The sequence below is a fragment of the Prionailurus bengalensis genome, chromosome X (genome assembly GCF_016509475.1).
Source record: "Prionailurus bengalensis isolate Pbe53 chromosome X, Fcat_Pben_1.1_paternal_pri, whole genome shotgun sequence".
NCBI classification, from domain to species: Eukaryota; Metazoa; Chordata; class Mammalia; order Carnivora; family Felidae; genus Prionailurus; species Prionailurus bengalensis.
Window position 1 is genome coordinate 57,009,611 of NC_057361.1, and position 21,419 is coordinate 57,031,029.

The 21,419-nt window shown below is 49.5% G+C and overlaps 1 protein-coding gene across 1 annotated transcript in view; it reads left to right on the plus strand.

Annotated features, from left to right (window-relative positions):
* Window positions 1-11: 11 nt before the first annotated feature.
* Window positions 12-21,419, plus strand: part of NALF2 (NALCN channel auxiliary factor 2) — a 30,765-nt gene continuing 9,357 nt past the window's right edge. Inside the window, exon 1 of the mRNA XM_043570215.1 lies at window positions 12-1,791. Within this exon, the coding sequence (XP_043426150.1) occupies window positions 931-1,791 (861 nt within the window). The 5' untranslated portion in view covers window positions 12-930. The remainder of the gene's footprint in view (window positions 1,792-21,419) is intronic.

The following is a 21,419-nucleotide window of genomic DNA, read 5'->3' on the forward strand; positions in this document are numbered from 1 at the left end:
TCGCACTCTGGTTCTCAAGGTGTTCTCCGCACAGCGGAAGATGGCGACAGACTGAGGGGGCATGGCCAGCGGGAGCCACGGGGCCGTGCCGCTTGGCGGCCGCCACAGCGGTGCTAACGGGAGACGGAAGCGAGAGGCGCACTAAGTGAAGCCCCGTGTCGCCGTCCGGTGCCTGTGGCGCCGCCAGGAGCCAGGTGGCCCGCCCGAGCCGGAACTCTGGGAGCAGCAGGCGCGGAGCCGGAGCGGAGCCGGCCCGGGACCGGCCCGGGCGAACGGCCAGAGCGCGAGCGAAGCCCGAAGGGCCGGGCAGTGGGCCGGCCGGCGGGCCTAGGAGGGCGCAAGCGAGGCAGGGAGCGGCGCGGAGCAGGCAGCAGGCGGGCGGGCGGACGAGCGGGCGGGAGCGGCGCGGCGCGGCGCGGCGCGGGGCGAGCGAGCGGAGCGCGGTGGCTGGGCCCGCACGGCGGCGCTGAGGGGCGCAGAGCTGCGCTGAGCCGAGACGGCCAGAACAGAGTGCGAGCCGGGCGGCCGCCGGCGCGGAGTGGAGTGGCGCGGAGCGGAGTGGCGCGGAGCCGAGGGCAGCTGAGGGGCCCGACACTATGAGGAGTGCGGCGCCGCCGCCGCAGCCGCCACCGCCCCAGTGCCCCGCACCGCCCCCCGCCGGGACACCGGGCAGTGCCTAGCGGGCCGGGCGGCGGCGCCCAGACTGCGAGCGAGGGAGCACGGGAGGAGCGCGGGGACGGCACGAGAGCACCCCGCGACTCTGGCCTTGAGCGGGGCCCCGGGCCGGTGGCCTGCCTCACCATGCAACCTCCGAGGTAGAGCCTGGACGGCGCCAAGGAGCGCGAAGCGGCGCGCAGCCCGCTCGCCCGCCAGTGACGGCCGTCCGGCCTCGCGCCTACCTGATCCCTCCAGCCCGGACCCCCCTGAAATATGTTCAGGGGCGCTTGGATGTGGCCCGGGAAAGACGCCGCCGCGCTGACTATCTGCTGCTGCTGCTGCTGCTGGGCTCCCAGGCCAAGCGACAAACCTTGCGCTGACTCTGAGCGGGCGCAGCGATGGCGACTGTCCCTGGCGTCCCTGCTCTTCTTCACCGTGCTGCTCGCTGACCATCTGTGGCTGTGCGCGGGGGCCCGGCCCCGGGCCAGGGAGCTGAGCAGCGCCATGCGGCCGCCCTGGGGGACCGGCCGGGAGCGGCAGCCGATGCCTCCTCGCGCGGTGCTGCCCCTGCGGCCGCCGCCGCCCGGCGAGCCCAGCGCATCCCCGGGCACTTGCGGCCCCCAATACAGCAACCTGACCAAAGCTGCCCCCGCTGCCGGTCCCAGGCCGGACTGCGGTGGCGTCCCAGAGCCCACGGGGCTGGACGCAGCTTGCACCAAATTGCAATCTTTGCAGAGACTTTTTGAACCGACTACTCCAGCCCCCCCACTGCGGCCCCCTGACTCCCCTTCCCGTGACCCGGCCGAGTTCCCCTCCGCCAAAAAAAACTTGCTCAAAGGCCACTTTCGGAACTTCACTCTCTCCTTTTGCGACACCTACACGGTCTGGGACTTGCTGCTGGGCATGGACCGCCCCGACAGCCTGGACTGCAGCCTGGACACCCTGCTGGGGGACCTTCTGGCCGTGGTGGCCAGCCCAGGCTCCGGGGCCTGGGAGGTGTGTAGCAACTGTATCGAGGCGTACCAGCGGCTCGACCGACATGCTCAGGAAAAATATGACGAGTTCGACCTCGTGCTGCATAAATACTTACAGGCAGAAGAGTACTCAATCCGGTCCTGCACGAAAGGCTGTAAGGTAGGGACTGGCGTCCGCGGGCACACCACCTACCTCGGCGGCGGGAGCGGTGGCGGTGGGACCCGGAGAAAAAAGGAGGTCTCCGCCTTCACCTCTTCCCATCACCCCCACCGTTCACAGTAGAGCACTAAGAATGCTACCTTGGGACCCTCCCCAGAGAAGGGGCCTCAGGGATTCAGGTCAGTTAACCACCTGGCCAACTTCTATTAATTCCGGGTTTGGGCACCTTCGGACTGGGGCTTCCTGGTGCCCCGCCCCCGCATGAGGAGGGAGGGGTCACAGACAAAGGGGTGGAAAGAGGGATCTGGCTCCCCAGTCTTCATTCTCAGCCAGTGGTGTCCCCTTCCTTACCTCGGCCGGAATTGAATGTCCTGGGACTGACTGGTGCAGGGGGAAGGCCAAAAGTGGAAGGAGAAATATTTGCCAACCTAAACCTCACCCTCTGGCCCCTGCCAATGGGTGAGAGGAGAGGCATTCCTGCTGGTGGGGCACCAGGCTCTATTGACCTTATATGACCTGAGGTGGAGCCCAGGGTTGCCTGTCTTGTCCCAAGGAGGGAACCTGCCAGGTCCTTGTCCCTGATAAAAGGAGTTGGGAACAGGGCACAGCAGCTTGTGGGAAGGCCACTGGAGGCTGGTGCATTACAAAACTCCTAGTGCCTTCCCAGTACACTGGGGTAGCAGTGGAGGGGAAGCTGGCTGTCTGGCTGCTAGGAACAGGCATCCAGAGGAGAGGGGAGGCCGCAGCAGAATGGGCCTGCCTAGGGCAGAGCTGGGTATGGAGAAACTTCTTGACCCTCAGCAGGGTCATTCTGGACAAGAGGTGCATGGCGGCTGTAAGCATTTTGGGATGTGGTGCTACTGCCCTGTTTGCTCAGCCTGGCCAGGTGGCCTGCCTTGGGGAGAGAAGAGAGTAGCAAGGTCAAAGGGTCAAGTGAGGAGGAGACCAGGTGGGGTGGTGGCCTCACTCATCCTGGAGCTAGGGGCCGAGAGCTGGAGAGGGAGACAGTGACTCCTATCCTCACTTGTCTCCCTCTGAGGCCTTGGGGAGGGGCAGAAAGTGCCCCCTTTCCATGAAATGTGACCCCCATGGACTTCTTCAGGGTTCCATGCTCTTCGTGAGCTTCTTAAGGATTGGGCAGGGGATTGGGGAGAAAAGGGGCAGCTCCTTGCTCCTGACTTCACTTTCTCCTCCTTTTTCCTGTTCTCGTAACCTAGCAGTCTCCCTCCCGCCTCCCTCTGCCTCAGCTGACTCACTGCCTCACTCACACTACCAAATGAGATATTCCACTTCTTAAAGGTGTACAGACAGATAGACAAACACACACTTCCATACACCACCACCACCACCCCAGGCAAAGTCATACAGAGATATAGAGAGATTGTCGCACCCACAAACAGTGCCATAGAAGCAGACACCGTGTCCCCCACAGGCGTGTCTCCCCACGATGTCAGAGACACACAGGCGGAAGAACTGTCATATGAAGAAGGACATGTTTTGTCATGTAGACAGACACACACCCTCGATGTCAGTAACAGATATACACTCGGTGAGAGCAGAGGGATGTGGTCCACTAGCAGACAGAATAATAAAGGATGTTTATCTTTGTGGCCCTCCCTCCAATCCCATGGCCCCAATCATTTTTCTTCTCTTCTGTCACCAGGATGCCTGAGAGACCACACCACAACTTTCCCATGGGTTTATTTTTCCCATATTATAGTTGCCTTCAAGCTTTGTCTGATGCCACACTAAATAATGATCCCTCATATTACTTATTTTTACCAAGCAGTTTGATGTAGGAGAAAGGATGTCCTGGATTCGGGGGGCCTTATCACCTCCGCCACTTGTTAGCAGTGTGACCTTGGGCATGTCACTTCACTTCTCTGAGCTTCCATTTCCTCATGTGTAAAACAGGGACCCTAATCCTCACTCTGCCTACATCCTCAGTCTTTTGTGAGATTTAAGTGGGAAGAGATAGCTGATAGTGTTTTGTAATAATAATGTAACATCTGACATTGATGTTGTGCTTAGGGTTTTACCCTCTCTCGCATATATTATGAGATCACAACTGCCCAGGAGGATGGCAATACCAGCACCATTATCCCCATTTCACAGATGAGGAAACTGAGGTGCAGGGGGAATCCAGCAGTTTGTGTGAGGTCACTTAGCTGATGCGTAGGAGTGCCAAGCCTCCAACCTGCATGTTCTGCAGAGGAGCACAGGCATGCTTTTGCCGTAGCCTCCCATCAGGTTCCCCTTGGCTGAAGCCCTCCCTGCTCTCCTTTGTCTCCTTGTCACTGTCACTCTCTTGCTCTCCCTCTCAAGTGAACTCTGCCTGCTCTCCTGCTGCCAGCTGTGCTGGGAGAAGGGCAGTGCCAGCTTTATCCTAGTCTTTCCCCCTCGTCTTCAGCGCTGTCTCCCTCAGCTGAGGCATAGGCCCCCAGGACTCTGGATTGCAGCTGCATTATGGGCACTGAGGGAGAAGGCAGCCCTGCTCTGCTCCTACCTGCAGCCCCTCTCTCTTCACCCCACCATTCCACCTCTATCCCAGTCCTTTTTGCCAATTCCCAAGCCTGCCCCTAGGCTCCAAGCCCTCCTGTCCAGCCCCTGCCCCAAAGGGGATCCTTTGGAGATGATGCCCCATCCTCAAAGCTTCTCCTGGGTAGAGAGCCTGTAGCCCAGGCCAGGGTGAAGAAGCTTCCTCTACTTCTGGAAACCAAGCTTGGAACCCCTGGTCCAGGGCCAGGTAACCGCCCCATTCCTGGGGCCCTGTCCTGAGTGTCTCAGTCAGATCTTTCCGGGGCAGCCCCAGAAACCCTGTTCTCTTTTTCGGCAACATTCTGCCCCTGTTTTGGGCCATGCAGGCCCCCACGAATCATACCTGTCCTCACTGCTGCCTGTGACACCTCCCAATTTAGTACCAGCTGGAACATTTCCTTAATGTGCGACTGACTTCCTCTCGCACAGTAGGGGATGTTAACTTAGGCAGGCCGCTGCCCACCCCCACCCCGACCTCTCCCAACCTCAGGCCGGTGCTCCACCCCTCCCTCATCTCCTTGTGCACACACCCTCCCCCTAAGCTCTTAGCTCCCCCTCCCCTTGGCCCTCACTCCCAGCCCTTCCCGTGGTTACTGGACAGCCACCTCACTCCCCCATAGGTGTCCCCCGTCCCAACCCTGCCAGGCCGCTGCCTGCTGCTGATTGCCTTTTCCCCCACCTCTGCCCCTTTCCTACTCAAAATTCAGGACGTTGCGACTACGGGGAGTGGTGGAAATGAAAACAAAACCCTGGCTTCTTCTTTCATAATTCTCATCCAAGAAGGGAAAGAATCCCAAGAGGACAATTAGCTCTCTTACAAGCCATAGGGCCACATAAGTAAAGGTTGGTGCCAAGGAAGGATGTGATAGTTCTACTCTATTCTGGATAGGCTTGAACCCACCTGGCAAACTGTGTGTGTTTCATTCTGGATCTCACACTGAGCAGGTCGGGAGGGGGCTGGAACCTGAGTTCTCCTGGACAGAGTTGAAGCAGCTGTTTCAACAGGCGAAAAGGGGACTCGGGAGGATATGGGCTCTGACTTCCAACCTCAGAAGAGCCGTCATGGTGCAAAGGAGGCATGTCCTGCTTAGCACCCCCCCCCCCCCGCCAGGGACTTTGTAGTGAGAAAGTCCTGGGTTCCAACTCAGCTCTTTTACTTATTACCTGTGTGACCTTGAGCTAGGGACTTCAACTCTCTGAGCCTCACTCATCTCATCTGTAAAATGGAGTGAATTCATCATAACAGCCCTGTGAGGTCATCATTAATGAGAAGTCTGCACAGTACCTAGGCCTGGCACATCAGAGTTGCCCAGTTAACAGCTTTTTTCCTTCCAAAGAGGGAACAGACTGCCTTCTAAGGAAATGACCTCCTGCTCCCAGTAAATGTCTGGCCTGATTCAGGCAGACTCCTGGAGGAAATGCCATGGAGATGACTCTAACTCCAGATTATGGGGGGGAGTTGGACAGGTGTCCTCTGAGGTCTGTTTCAGTCCAGAGTTTAGGCCCGTGAGCAGAGCCTGCTCCCTGAACAGGAGCCTCGGATGGGAAGGGCCAGAGAGAGGGGCCTGACACACAGAGGAGGGGACTGCCAGAGCCAGCACCTTGCCTTCTGCCCATACCCATTGGGGCCTTGCTCTTCCTCCACTCTGGCTGGCAGCTGTTTCTGCCTCACTGCCTTCCTTTCTCCTCCCACCTGCCACAGCTTTCCTGCCAAGCAGGACTCCTGGGCTGACACTGATACTGAGAGCAGAGAGCTCAGGTCACTGGGCAAAGGGCAGATGCCCCAAGTTGGCCAGTGGTCCCTGTTGTCACTCGAGGTTACATGCTAGGAGTGCCCCACAGTCGGCCTCCCTGACCCAGGGTTCTTGAAGGCAGAGAGGAATCCCTGGTCCATGCTGGGGGTGGGGGGAGGGAGAGACAGTTAAGAAGGGGCCTCCTGGGAACCATGGGAAAGCCTCCGCTGGGGAGGAGTCTCTAAATCCACAGAAGCTCATTGCCCAGGAATGTGAGCTTTGGGCTTCTGGGAAGAGAAGGGCCAGAGAAGAGGCAATGTGCATAGCTCAGACAGGGATATAGTGGATTCGACGTGGGAGTAGGAAAGTGACCTCATGCTGCCCACACCTCTCCAGACCCCTTCACCCCCATCCTGACCTACCCCCACCCCCACATTCTTCTCAAATTTTAGCCCACACCCAACCCACATACCAATGGCCACACAACCTTTCCAATCTCTTAGAAGATCATGCCAGAGCATTCACAAGCTGCACCCACACCTCACTTTCTTATCCCTACCCCTACACCTACACTCATCCAACCCCCACTTCTCCCAGCAGTTACGTCCATCCCCTCACCCCATCTCCCCTCCCACCCCACTCCCCTCATCACCCACCTCTACCACACACCCCTCCCAACTTTTACCCCATGTTCTTCCCCTCTCTGGCTCCTTGCCCTAACCACTCCCTCCTGCCACCCTGCACTGTACCTCTTTCCCTTGATAACCTCCATGCCCCCTCACCCCTTGCATCTCTCACACCCCATTCACACTTCACCTCCCTTATCCCCATCCGCTCTCCTGCACCCCCTTCCATCTTCTGGCCCCCTCTTCTGTCTTCTCCCTCCCTCCTCCTCTCCCTTTCTGCTTTCATGTCCTCCCTGCCTTCCTGCTCCCTGCTCAGGGTAGACATGTGTATGTGTGACATGCACACACACTTAGACACACACTCACTTGGACACACAATCTTCTTCATGGATACTTCCCATCCTTCCCACAGGCTGGTGCCTGACTACTATAGTCACCATAGCAACGGGAACCTCCAGGAAGGATTCGCTGGTATCTCCTGAAGGTGGGGGTGGGGGGAGCTAGGTGGAGGAAGGGAGCCCAGCAGCCTCCCACCTAGTCTCATGGTCTGCTGGAAAAGTCTGCTGAACACAGTGGAGGTGGGGTGAGGAAAGGGAAGACGGTGGGCGGGACTGAGGATAAAGGAGGGTCAAGGACCTCAGAACACATCACTAGCCTGAGAGGGTGCTTCTAAGTCATATAGGTGCCTGTCGTCTCCTCCCTAGGCATTGGTACCTCAGGGAAAGGACACACCCACCCCTCCGTGTGTAGGTGGGTATGTAGGAGGACATCTCAGGCTCAAGGGTGGGAGTTTGCCCTAGAAAATCTTCTCCCTCAGGGCAGTTCTTTTGTGTTCCCACCCTCTGAGGCTGTTTACCTGCTGTCTGCCCAGGCAGACTGGGCATCAAACGTGCCTTCCACCCCCACCTCAGCTCTTGTCTCAGTTTCATGCACATCCCAGCTGCAGGTGTTTGCTAGAAAGCCAGGGGCACCTTCTGATGGGGTCTAGACAAATATGGGCTTCCAGAAGTACCATTCTCCAATGCTGACCCGGGAGGTCTCGGGAGAATGGGTATGTTGTGTTCCTGTGATTAGAGGCACGTACACCAAAGCTTATGCCAGTGGCCAGGGATGTGGGATCAGACTTTTCTCCCTAGGCATAAGAGGGGGTTCAGAACAGCCTGAATTTTTGACACCTTGAGCCAGGTAGGTGCTTAGAGGGGAGAGCAGGGGCACAGGCAAGCTGCAGCTGGCCCTGGGGAGGGAAGGAGTTACTACAGACTAATAGGGGCTGCCAGGACCAAAGCTCCTGCTCAAATGGATTCTGGAGAAGGGAGCTGGAACCTGAGCCACAAGTCTCTGGGCTAGAAGGCTAGGCAGACTGGTGCCAAAACAGAAAGGGATAAGAAAGGGAAAGGGGGCTTTTGAGTGCCTGGGAGATTACAGGGGCTTTATAGGTGTCCATAAACACATTTAAATCCTGACAGTCATCCTAGCAGGTGGGTACTATCATTATCCCTACTTTACAAATGAGACAACTGAGGCTCAGTGAAGGGAAGTGACCCACCCATGCCACACAGCCCAAAGGTGGGGGGACTGGGATACATAATCAGGTCTGTCTGTTCTTTCCCCAGAGCACACAAGTATAAAGAAAATGTTAATGGTGTCCTTCAGCTGTCAGATACAATGCCCAGCTGGCTACTGAGAGTCTGGGCTGCAAAGCCACACTGACCTCAGAGGAAGTCCAACAAGGCCTCTTGGCAGCTTGGGGTCCCCTGGAGTCGCTCAAATGCAAAGTGGGGATCCACCAAAATCCTCTTGGCTTGGTACCCCAGTCTCTTGTCCTTGGGACCCAGCAACAATCACCAGTACCCTCTTGGGATAGTGACAGAGGATGGGTGCCAGGAAGGGAGGTGTTTGCTGCCTTCTTTTTCCGTGGGCTCTACAAAAGAGGTGGGAAGCACTGGGCTCCCCTTGCCTGGAGGGAAGGTATTCCCTACATTCTCAGCCTCACCCACTAGAAAGACCAACCAGTGCAGGAAAGGAGAAGGTCCTCCTCAACAGGCCTGGTGCAGGCCTGAGCCCCACCCAGCACCTGCTGGGAGAGCTGGTAGGGGAAACAGTGAGACCTTGTCACCCCAGAGCCTGATGACGCCTGTCCTGAGCTTTGGACACCTAGTTCCCTTGCCAGTGTTTTGGTGAGCCCTGGCCTGGGATGGCTAGGCTTCTCTGGGGGAGTAGAAGGAAGTGCCAACTCACCAAGTGCTGCTGCAGAGAGACATGTAGTGGTATGGGGGTTACCATTGTTTCCTGTTTTCTTATTTGGTTTTCAGCAGATAGTATGGCCACCTGGCAGATCTGTAAAAGGTGAATGTATCTGCTTAGGGTTAAACTCAACTAGAACTTCTAACACCAAGTGAAGCTTCCAGAATTATAGACTCAGAGTCTTGCAAAAATACCCCTTTTTCCAATTACCAAAGACATGCTCTTTGAGAAATTTTGAAAATAGAAGTACAATAGGTAAAAGGACCCAGAGACACTCCTAATGTTATAGTGTATCTCCTCCTAATAGGTCTTTTTCTGGCATATATATTTTTTTAGTTTTTCCATTATAGTAAAATATACATAAGATAAAATTTACCATATTAACCACTTTTAAGTGTACAATCCAGTGACATTAATTACATTTGCAATGTTGTACAATAATCACCACTACCCATTTCTAAAACATTTTTATTCTCCTAAGCAGAAGCTCTATAGCCATTAAACAATAACTTTCCATACCTCCCTTCCCCAGCCCCCAGTAGCCTCTATCCTATGTTCTGGCTCTGTGAATTTGACTATTCTCAGTACCTCATCTACGTGGAATCATACACTATTTGTCCTTTTGTGTCTGGCTTATTTCATTTAACATAATGTTTTCAAGGTTCATCCATGTTGTAGCATGTGTCATTCCTTTTTATAGTCAAATAATATTTTATTCTCTGGATATACCATATTTTGTTTATCCATTCATGTCTATGAGTACTTGGGTTGTTTCCACCTTTGGGTAATTATGAATAAAGCTGCCATGGACACTCATGGACAAGTGTTTGTGTGGACATATGTTTTCATTTCCTTTCATCTTTTGGCTACTGTGACTAATGTTGTTAAGAACATTGGTGTACAAGTATCTGTTTGAATCCTTGCTTGCAATTCTTTGGGGTATATACCTAGATGTGGACCTGTTGGATCACATAATTCTATATTTACCTTTTTGAGGAATCACCACACTGTTTTCCACAGCAGCTGCACCATTTTACATTCTTCTCAGCCGTGCACAAAGGTTCTAATTTCTCCACATCCTTCCCAGCACCTATTATTTTCCATTTTTTGAGAATAGCCATCCTAATAGATAGAAGTATCTATTTTTACATAGTTGAAATCATAGTTGTTCACCCTGCTCTTTTAAAGTTACTGTTAAAGTTATGCCAAGTATCTTTCCATGTAATTAAATATTGGAAAACATCATTCTTGATGTTTTCAATATTCTATCACAGGAATATAGTGCAACTTATTTAACTAGGCTCCTATTGTGAGATATTTACTTTACTTCCAACTTTTACTATTACAATTAATGCTGTGATGAATATCTTTGTTCACAAATCCCTGTCAGATCTATGATTCCTTTTTTTAATAAATGCTATGTCAATCATTTCTTTATTTCTCTACTTTGCTGAGTTTCTTAAATCACAAAATAATGCATACTCATGGACCAAATCTAAAAATACAGAGGTTTATGCCCTGAGGTCATTGATGTTAACAATTCCGTGTGTATCCTTCTGCCCCTCTCTCTGAGCTTACATAAACATTTGCACACCAAATGACTTTTTCTTTCCTTTGTTTTGCATACAAATGGGAGCATAAACATTAATTCTGCAGGATGAACATTTGGGACTAGTCTAACACAATCAAAGAGTCCTACTCTTTTCAAGGCTCTTGACATACAAAATTTGTGTCTTACCAATTTCTTTCCAGAAGGGTTATATCCATATCTAGTTTATATCCTTGCCACAAGTGTGGGACTAATTTACCACCCTTTTCCAGTATTGAGTATCATATTTTTAAAGCTTTACTAAGTTGGGGTTGAAAAAATGGCAGAGCATTGGCTTTTAATTTGCATTCCTTAGGTCAAAAATTTGTTTTTCTTCTTTGTAGGCCATTTGTATTGCCCATTTTGTGAATTGTCTGTTTATATCTTGTGTGTTTCTTTTATTGATTTATATGTACTCTTTTATATGTATGAATAGTTTTAACCTTTTTCTGATCACATTTGTGTCAGTTGTTTTTTTCATTTGTTATTTCAATCTTAGAGCTGAAAGGAGGGAATGGAAAGAAAAGAACTATCCCAGGCCCTTAATTCTTACATCTACCTTGGGAAGTGCAAAAATATGTATCCCTGTTTTACATAGGAGAAGACAGGTTCAGAGAGGTTAAGTAAACTAGCTCAAGGTCATTCAGCTAGTAAGAGTTGGAGCTGGGATTTGAGTCCAGGTCAAATCCAGGGATTTGATTGCCAGAAGGCAATGGTACTGCCCAATCTGTGCCAGTACAATTAAACTATAGGTAAAGCTTTGTGCTAGTTGCCTTGCCAACATAATTTATAGAAAGGTAAGGATAGGTGCTTTTATTATCTCCATTTTGCAGGTGAGGAAAATGTAGATCAGGGAATTTAAGTCACTTGCTTGAGGTTTCATAACTGGTAAGAGCAGACCTGGGATTTGACTGCAGGACTGAGTTTAAAGATGTTTGACCCTGTCTTCTCCTCATACATGCTGCCTCCCTAGGGATCATCATCTTGGATCCAAACTAAGGCCCAGAGAGGGAAAGTACTTTGCTCATAGCCACATAGCAAATTAGTGGCTGAGTCCCTGCCTCCTTGCAGGTGACTTGTCCAAGTTCACAAAGCTAGTACTGGCAGAGCCAGAGTCTGAACCTAGCTTTAGCTAACTCTCCATCTGACTTAAGCAAAGGCTTTGCAGTGAAGAACATTTATGGGGCAACCTGGGTAGGAGAGATTAGGTAGAGTGCCCTGAGGCCTTTCTGAAGGAATGGACTCTTGCATTGGAATCTTCCAAGGCAAAACTGTTCCAGAAGCCCCTAAATGATAGGACCCATGACAGGACAGCTAGTGTCCATAGCCAAGAAAACCTTTCTACAAGGAGACAGCCTTCCCTTCACCTGCTGCCAAAGATTAAAGCAGAAATAGTGAGCCTTCAGCTGTGGGTAGGAAGCTGGTGGGTTTGGATGAAACAAAGCAGTAGTTGCTTCTTCTCAACATCTCCATCTCCTAAGTTGTGTGTTTGTGTGTGTGTTTAGAGGAAAGTGGGAAGGGAGTGCTTTGATGGGAGAGTGGAAATGGTCATTCGTAGCCCCTAGTACCCAAACATTCTTCCCTTCACATCCCCTTACAAAGAAAACCTTATTCATACAAGAAATGGGCTGCATACACTGACTTTAATTTTTTTCAAATTTTTAAAATGTTTTTAATGTTTATTTTTTGAGAGAGAGAGAGACAGTGCAAGCAGGGAAAGGACAGACAGAGAGGGAGACACAGAATCCAAAGCTGGCTCCAGGCTGTGAGCTGTCAGCACAGAGCCCAATGTGGGGCTCGAACTCATGAACTGCAAGATCAAGACCTGAGCTGAAGTCAGTGGCTTAACCGACTTAGCCACCCAGGTGCCCCTAAATACACTGACTTTGGAAAATCACTCTCACATCCAGTCCTAGAGATCTTTCCCCAACTTGACCTGAAATTCTATCAAAAAGATTTAAGTAACCAGCTAATTATTTTAATTGTAATAGTGAAATGGAGAGGTACCAGCCAAGGGGCAATACGGGATATAAGAGCTTGGGCACTAAAGTCCAGGTAAATCTGGCTTTGACATCTGTCTTCTCCATAAAATAATTGCTGAGATCTTGAACATTTTCTTTCACTTAGAACCTCACTTTCTTCACACTTGAAATTATGAAACAGGGTCATTGTGATGCTTAACTGACCTACAACATGCTGACCTCTTAAGACTACAGTGCCTATGAGATGGAAAATGCTCATGAAATAGTAGCCACCATTATTATTATTCACTGTGTGACCTTTGGCAAGTTATGTACACTCTCTGGTCCTTCCTATTTCACCTGTAAATATGTCTCCACCTCAGGGGGTAGTTGTGAGGATTCAAGGAGTTAATAAATGTCAGTTGCTTAGAACAGAGCCTGACATATAGCAAGCACTTAACAAATGGCAGCTAGTTATTATTCTTACCTTAATTAGATGTGTTTAATCCAAATGACTGTTTAATACCCAATTGAGATTGACAATACCAAGATGGACTGCTTAAGAGATGGGAAAGGTAATTTGGGAGCAGGTGAAGTGTCTGGCATGGGAGTGGGAGGTTAGGAGCCAGAAGGCAACTGGAGAGATTCTAGAAGTGAGGGCACAAAGACATGCTTAGGTTGAGGAAGAAAGAGGCAGAGATGGAAGGACTCCAAAGCCTTGATTCACCTCATCCCTAGAGACCAAACACAGCTGACAGATCCTTTTATCAGGTCTCTGTTCTCCTCAGCCTCTCATCTGTCTATCAAGGTACTGCATTTGGGGAATGAAGAAGGCAGGGTCAGGAAGCTGGTTTCACAATGATCCCTGCAGAAGGCTAGAGATTGCTTTCTGGGCCTGGGCCCAGGACTAGCAGTGTGTGGCAAACACCTGTGCCTGGGAGGGGGCAGTGGGATTTTATGCTGCATATGTCTGTGTGCAGCTCAAAGGAAGCAACAGCTGTCACTGTCACACTGGCAACATTCCTGTGGTGGCCTGCATAGCCATTGGGCACAGAAGCCCCCAAAGCTCCTTTCCTCTCACATTAGTTCCTCTCTTTGGCTATAGGACCACTCATTAGTTCTGTTGGCCTGTTAAGCTTACATGGCCCAACCTCATGGCCCAGGCAGTGGTAATGGAGTAGATGACCCAGGACTGGGTAGTACAGGACCTGGGGCTTTGGGCCTGAGTCTGGTGAGGTTGGTCAGATTAAGTCTTGGAGATTTTTGTTTTATTGTTAAGAAACCTGTATAAGCTACATATGTATACTCATTCTTCAGAATGAGTGTTACAGAAATTCTCTTACCTTTTTCTTCTAATATTTATCTCTACATTTCTAGTGATATGCCAGTTCTGCTATTTCTTGACTTTTCTGTTTTAAATATCAGTGTGTGTATGAAAGATATGTATAATTTGTCTTTTAAATGCTAAATATAGATCTCAATGCTTAAAATTAAAACAGAAGCCTTCTGCTCAACCCTAGAGCCTCACTCTTTAGACTTAAATATTTTCAAATCTCTTAGCTGTTTTTTCTGATATTTACCCCCACAGTTCAAAATGGCATGCCAATGCTATTTCTTGATTTTTTTCTGTTTTAAATATCTATTGACTTTATTAGAGGCAGATTTGCTTTCTTACTATCAGCAGCACTGTATGTGTACACATACTTCCCCTCCCTTCATACATCCAATATTGGCATATCACAACTTCTGACTTTAAGAGTATTCCTTTTTTACATCATTAGGACTATAAATATTGTTCACAGCTGAGTCATGTAGAATACTGGATTACATTTTCTTCCTTGGTCAACTTGTTTTCTTGGAGTTAATATTTGCCTCTTTTTTCTATTTGCTTAGTTTTCTAGGACTTTTTGCTAATGCATCTCCAATTTCCCCATCAGAGCTGTAAACACTAAGGGCAATGCACAGATAATTAAGATAAAATCCCTGTCCTCAGGTAGCCTACAGTTTCAAGGATTTAATTTATACAGATGTCTTACCAGAAGGCTTGGGCTCCTTTCAGGGACTTTGATCTAGGCTATGTCTTTGATCCCACACTCCAGGCAGGCCTATCTCTTTCCATCTCTCTCAGCTGAATTTGGATTCACACAGTGAATTTGGATTCCCAGTCCTCCGGAGAGCAAATGTGGTTTTAGTCTGCATTAACAGAAACAGAGCTTCCAGGCCAGGAGGGCTGATACTTCTATTTGATTGTGTTGATAAACTCTATTTGGGTATTGGGTTCAGTTGCAAGGGACACAGAAAAATAGGAACTCATCTGAATATGAAGAACCAGGATAGAAGAGAGAACTAGAAACCACATCCTATGAAATAATTGAAAAAACTGGGAGTATTTGGCTTCTTAGAAGAGTAGTCTACACATAGCTATCTCCATTTTTCTTCCTTCACATTCCCTTTTAAATTGGCTTCATTCTGGTTTCTGCCCCCAGTGATCCCCTGAAACTGTTCTCACCATGATGGGACTGCCAGCATGTTTCTGTCTGAATCCTTATCTGCTGACCACTCCTTCATCTTGGAAACTCTCTCCTCCCCTAATTTTCAGAAAAAAAAGAGCCACTCTCTTCTGTTTCTCCTCTAATCTTTTAAGCTACTCCCCTATCTTCATCAGATTCTCTTCCTCCACCTTCCCCTTAAATGTTAGTGATTTCCAGGGATCCACTGTTGGTTCTTTTCTCTCTGTGCTCACTCTCCCTAAGCAATAGCATCCACTTCTTTGGCTTTCACTATTGCTTTATCAGTCAGGGTGAGCTACATTATGCTGTGATAACACACAACTCCTAAACATCTGAGGCTTAGCACAACAGTTATTTCTTGCTCACCATACATGTCTGAAACAGGTCAGCAGGGATCATCTGCTCATGATAGTCACCAAGAGACCCAGGCTAGTGGAGGACAGGAGCTTCTCAATACTGTTTCCATAGTCAACAGCAGAGGGAAGAGAATGGCAAATCATATACCAACTCTTAGAGCTTCTCCCCAAAAATGATCCATGTGACTTCAACTCACATTTCATTGGTCAAAGTAAGTCATATGGTCATGCTTATCTTCAAAGGGTGGGGGAAAGTACAGTCCTACCATGTTTCTAATGATTAACCCTATCCCTTGGTGATTTGTCTCTAGCCCAGATCTTCCTTCTGAGCTCAGACCATTATATCCAACTGGCTCCTGGACATTTATACCTACCTAACCCACATATACTTCAAAGTCAATATGGCCAAAAACTTTTTTTTTATATTTATTTTTTTAAATGATTGTTTTATTTATTTTTGAGAGAGAGAGAGGGAGACAGAGAATATGAAGCAGGCTCTGTGCTGACAGCAGAGATGACAGCCCTCTAATGCAGGGCTTGAACTCATAAACCATGAGATCATGACCCAAGTCACAGTTGGTTGCTTAACCAACTAAGCCACCCAGGTGCCCCATTATGGCCAAAAACTTAATTCATCTTTTGCACACCCAAATCTACCTCTCTTCCTGATTTCCCTTCTTTAATGAAAGAAACTACTATTCATCCTGACACTCAAGCCAGAAACCTGGTAGTCATCCTGGACCCCTCCCTCTCCGTCATTCCCTACCCCCATAAGTTATCTTGTTGGTTCTACCTCCTTGACATCTCTTCTCATCCACCCCTTCTCTCCACTTCTTAATTGTGCTGCTACTGCCTTAGTTGAGGTCCCCATCATCTCTCACTAAGATTATTGCAATAGTTTCCTAACTGGTCTCCCTACCTTCAGTCTTGATGCCTACACTCCATCATCCATACTTTCAGATAGTCTGTAAAGTTAGCCACAGAAGTGATGATAAGTGATCTTTTAAAAAGCAATTATTTAAAACTCATTAAAAGCTTTCAGTTCCCTATAAGATGAAGTCCACATCCTCCTCAGCATCCGGAACATATCATAATATGGGCATGGCCTTCCTCTGCAGCCTCACCTCCTATTACATCTCCCTTTGCAGCCTCTAATTATGCTAAACTACCTACAGTGTCTGAACCCAGCACTATTTCACACCTCCAGACCTTTATACCTACTGATTCCTTTGCTTGAAATACACTTATCCCTGCCCTATTCCACCTAGTGAACTTGTACTAATTTTTTCCAAGACCCAATTCAAGCCTCTCCCACATGGAGATGTTTTCATGTCCCCAGCATTCAAAACAGTTGATCACTCCTCCCTCTATGCTAACACTGTGCCAAGCACATACTACTTACTTATCACAGTGACTTATAATGATTGATTCACATTGTTGTCTCTCCTTCTTCTTAAAGATAGCAATCTTATCTTCATCATCTGTAGCCCCTCCCCCCCATCACAGCGCCAGATAGTCAGAAGACGTTCAGAAAGTGATCACTGCACGAACAAATGAATGGGAAGACCTGATTCAGGGAAGTTTACAAATAACTTCAGGACTATCAAAGAGGATAGGAAGCTGATTATAGAGCTAGTAGGAGCCATGAGTAAAGCCACAGAGAGGGCATTAGCTCAAAAGAAGGAAGAACTTCTTTTACTGTTAGAGTTGTCTGAAGATATGGGCTGCTCTGGGAGAGAGTAAGGGCCCTGTGACAATAGTGCTTGGCAGTGATGTTGGAATGGAAATTCCAATAGCAGACAGGGAAGTGTCGTGATGACTCTCACAGTCACTTCCATTCTGGAGTGGTCATAAACCTGCCTCTTCTGCTCATGTAATTGATATGGATCACCTAGGCTCCTTAAGAGCTGCCCCTGCATTAGGAACACCACTTTTCACTAACCAGGCTGCTCCTGGCCAAGCCAGGCCCACCCAGCCATTGGTCTTTGAGCAGATGGCCTAGGAAGCTTGGATGTGTGAGGTCCTTCTGGAACTGCAGTGGCTTTAAGTTCTTACCCACCTCTCATCCATCTCACCTGCCTTTCTTCCAAGCTAGGTCAGGCCACTTTGACCCATGACTGCTCATTCTCTGAAGCAGGAAAGCTGTTGCTTATTTTTATATCCACTTAAGTAAAGCCATATTATCCACCTGGATTTGCCCTGTCATGCCTCTAATCCCAGTCTGACTCTGCCAATCCCAGTGACTACAGCTGTCTCCAGAGTTATGTCCATGATCTCCTTCCCCCAAACTGGAGACTGACTTTGACCTTATCCTTTTCAGATCCAATTCTTTGAAAGCCCAGAATCAGGAATAGGAGCACATGGCTCTTTTCAGACTCTGCCCAAGGAGGTACCTCACACAATTCTAAGTGTGCTGATGGATGTGGTGCAAAGAGGCAAGGGGTTAGTTGTCAGAGTACCCATTTTAATCTTGGCTTTGTAGTTGATTGCCTGCATGCCTCTGACTTCCTAAGCCAATCCCTTTTACTGGGCCTCAGTTTCCCCTTAGGTAAAATCTGGGGGTAGGGTGGTTACTTGTTTGCAGTGGACAGTGGATTTCATCCCCAAGTCCAGCCCAGATTGCTGCTCTGTCTCCATGGGCTCTGCAGCGGCAGCTCCTGGCCAAGAGTCCCAGAAGTACATTAAGAAAACAAGCAACCATAAAAAGAAGGTCTGTAGGGAGGATTTGGATGGGGAAACAGGCCCTAGGGACATTAGCAAGTTGGAATCCAGGAAGGAAATTGCCGACTTTCTGGTTGGCAAGAACAGAAGCTCTCCTCTCTGGATGGTTTTCCAGCTCTTAAACCAAGGAGTCCAGGATGCCTCCTCTTTTTAAACCCTCTGGCCTTGAGTCTTGACTTTGGTCTGTGTGCCTACCTACTCACTTTTGTGCATTCACACAGCACCCTGGGGGCCAGGAGAAGTCAGATAGTCTTTCCAAAGAGCATAGTGATGAGAAGGCCCTGGTCAGGGCTGCAAGCCAGGAAGCAGGAAGGTAAGGCTTTCCAGGTTCTCCTGGTCCTCCCTAAACTGGCCGCTCCAGAGCCCAGAAGGGGTTGGGATCCCCCTCATCTTTCCCGCTCCCATTTCAAGAGTTCTTTAGCAGCCCAGCTGGGAGGAGGGGCGGGATAGCCTTCCCAGCTTCCTTTTTGGGTTAATTGGTGTTCCCTCTAGTTACCTCCTGCTTCCTTACCCTCCCAGTTCCCATAGCAACTTGGCTGCAACAGCCAGAACTTGAGTGAGCCCAGCGGTGGCCTGACTGAGGTGGGAAAGGGAGATTCTTTAGGAAAAGGAGGGCACTTTCAGGTCAGGTCTTCCAACCCCACCCATCCTCTGCTGCTACCTAGAGGGTCCAGGATGGTTAAGCTCAGAGGACAGGACATGATGAAAAAGGCTTTTCTGCCAGGGCTGGAGTCTGAAGAGCCTGAAAGCCCAGAGCCAGGCTGGTTCTCTCTTCCCCTGCCCATGCATATGGGCACAAGGGTGTGCCCTGCCCCTGCATATGGAATTTGCAGTTATTGGTAGGATTGTCCAGTCATTGGTAGGCTATTGGTAGGATAATCCTGGAGTTGGAGTCAAGAAACCAGATTCAAATTTTCTCCCTCTGCCAGTATTTTATGTGACTATAAACAAGTCATTCCCCTTTTCCTGGGCCTCAGTTTCCTCATCTATGAAATGCAAGTAGAGGGGCTAAACTGATAGTTCCCTGCATATTAAAATTACATAGGGTATTTTGAAAAACCACATGTGTGTGGGTCCCACCCACAAGGAATCTGACTTAGTTGGTCTGGAGTGAATTTTTTAAAGACTCTCCGAGTGATTCTAACATGCAGCCAGCGTTGAGAGACTAGAGCAAAAGACCTCCAAGGGTCTCCCAACTGACTGTTGTCTGGTTCTGAGACATTTCTTCCTTTTCCTTACATGCCCCACCTCCAGCAAGCCCCACAGCTTCCCTAACCCTGGATGTCTTGGCTCTTCCCCATCCTTATGGATGAGTATTGAGGCTGCCCCCGTGACTGCCCAAACAACCCGGTGGCCTCTGGCTCAGTCCTCACACTGATGAGTCAGGGCAAGCTACTTAGGCCTGGTGAGGGGAAAGGGCTGCAGAAACTGAGGCAGGCTTGCTGCCCAGGTGGTAGCCCTGAGAGCCAGACTTTTCGCTGGAGAAGGACCCCAGACCACCTCTGAAGCAGGTGAGTCAGCAGTGGCCTCAGCTGGCCCTCTGTGAGGCCAAGAAATTGGATTACCTCTCAGCTCCTGTTTGCTCTTCCTCCATTCCCCTCATTAGTTCCTTGCCTGTTCCTGCCTAACCACCCACAGACCTGGTGTCCTCCTCAGGCAATCTGCTCACCCACTTGTTGCCATGGTGACCCAGGCTTGGGGTATGGGGCTTGAGGGAGGGTCTTCTAATTAATTAGAAAGACCACACTCCCACTGTCAGGCCACCCCTCTCCCAACCCCTGCCTCCCCCTCTCCCTCCCAGAGCATACAGGTGAGTGCCCAGCCATCATAGCCTGTTATTAGGCTAATCACAGTTGCCTGGGAGGAGGGCTGCAACTCCAATTGGGCCTCCTCACCTAGGAACAGAAATATTTTTTTTAAATATAATTTATTGTCAAATTGGTTTCCATACAACACCCAGTGCTCATCCCAACAAGTGCCCTCCTCCCTGCCCATCACCCACTTTCCCCTTTCCCCCACCCTACCCCCATCTACCCTCAGTTTGTTCTCAGTCCTTAAGAGTCTCTTATGGTTTGCCTCCCTCCCTCTCTGTAACTTGTTTCCCCTTCCCCTCCTCCATGGTCTTCTCTTAAGTTTCTCAAGACCCACATATGAGTGAAATCATATGGTATCTGTCTTTCTCTGCCTGGCTTATTTCACTTAGCATAATACCCTCCAGTTAGGAGCAGAAATATTGAGCTGAAAGAGCCCAGGGAGAATCCTACAGAGACAGAGACCTCTGTACTCAGTCGGTGGAAGAAGGGGCAATTGCACATACTTTGGGGTGAGGATTGAGGAGGATCCTGGGTCCAAGCTGCTGAGATTGGGGCAATGGCTATGGGCAGAGCTTCACCTTTGCACTTGGTCCCAAAGATGGAGGGTGTTCTCTGAGGCACTAGGGCCCTTAGCTGTGGGGATTTCCTTTCCTTTCTTGCCTTGCATTTGTTTATTTTACCCTCCTTCTGCTGTATCCCCATCTTCCTTACCCAACTTTATTCCCCTTCTCTCTCTTACCCTCATCTTTGTTACTTCATCTTTCTTACCCCTCCTCTTCACAGCCCCCTCTCTTATGTTCCCACCCTCTTATCCCCATGCTCTTTCTTATGTTTCATTTTCTCTCACCCTTATTGCATCCCTTTACCTCTCTTACCCTCCATCTCTTATTCCTCTGCTGTTTCTCCCCAGGCATACCCCCATCACCACCATTTCTTACTCTCCAACTACCCACTCTTTCTCACCCTCTCTTTCTTACACACTCCTGCCTTGTACCCCCTTACCTCACTGCCACTCTCTTCTATCCCTTAACCCGCACTCTTACCCCTCCACCTCTCTCTTACCCTGCCTCTTACCTGCACTTGATCTTTTACATCCTTATTTCACTCCCTTCTCATTCCTTTGCACGTAACTTTCACCCCCAAAATTTCACTTTTAAAGGTTTATATAAATAAAATTTAGCACAGGTGTGCAAGAGACATGTGTACAAAGCATTGTTTATAACAATAAAAACTTGGAAATAAATGTCCATCCACAGGAGGTTGGCACCCTTCCCATGCATTTACTTACCTCCATATTTCCACTTAAGCTGTTGTCTCAGCCTGGAATGCCCTTTTGTCTCACCTCTACCGATCCCATCTAAAATCCTACTTTGAGGGGCACCTGGGTGGCTCAGTCAGTTAAGTGTCTGACTTCGGCTCAGGTCATGATCTCACAGTTTGTGAGTTCAAGCCCCGCATCGGGCTCTGTGCTGACAGCTCAGCTGCTTCAGATTCTGTGTCTCCCTCTCTCTCTGCCCCTGCCCTGCTTGTGCTTTGT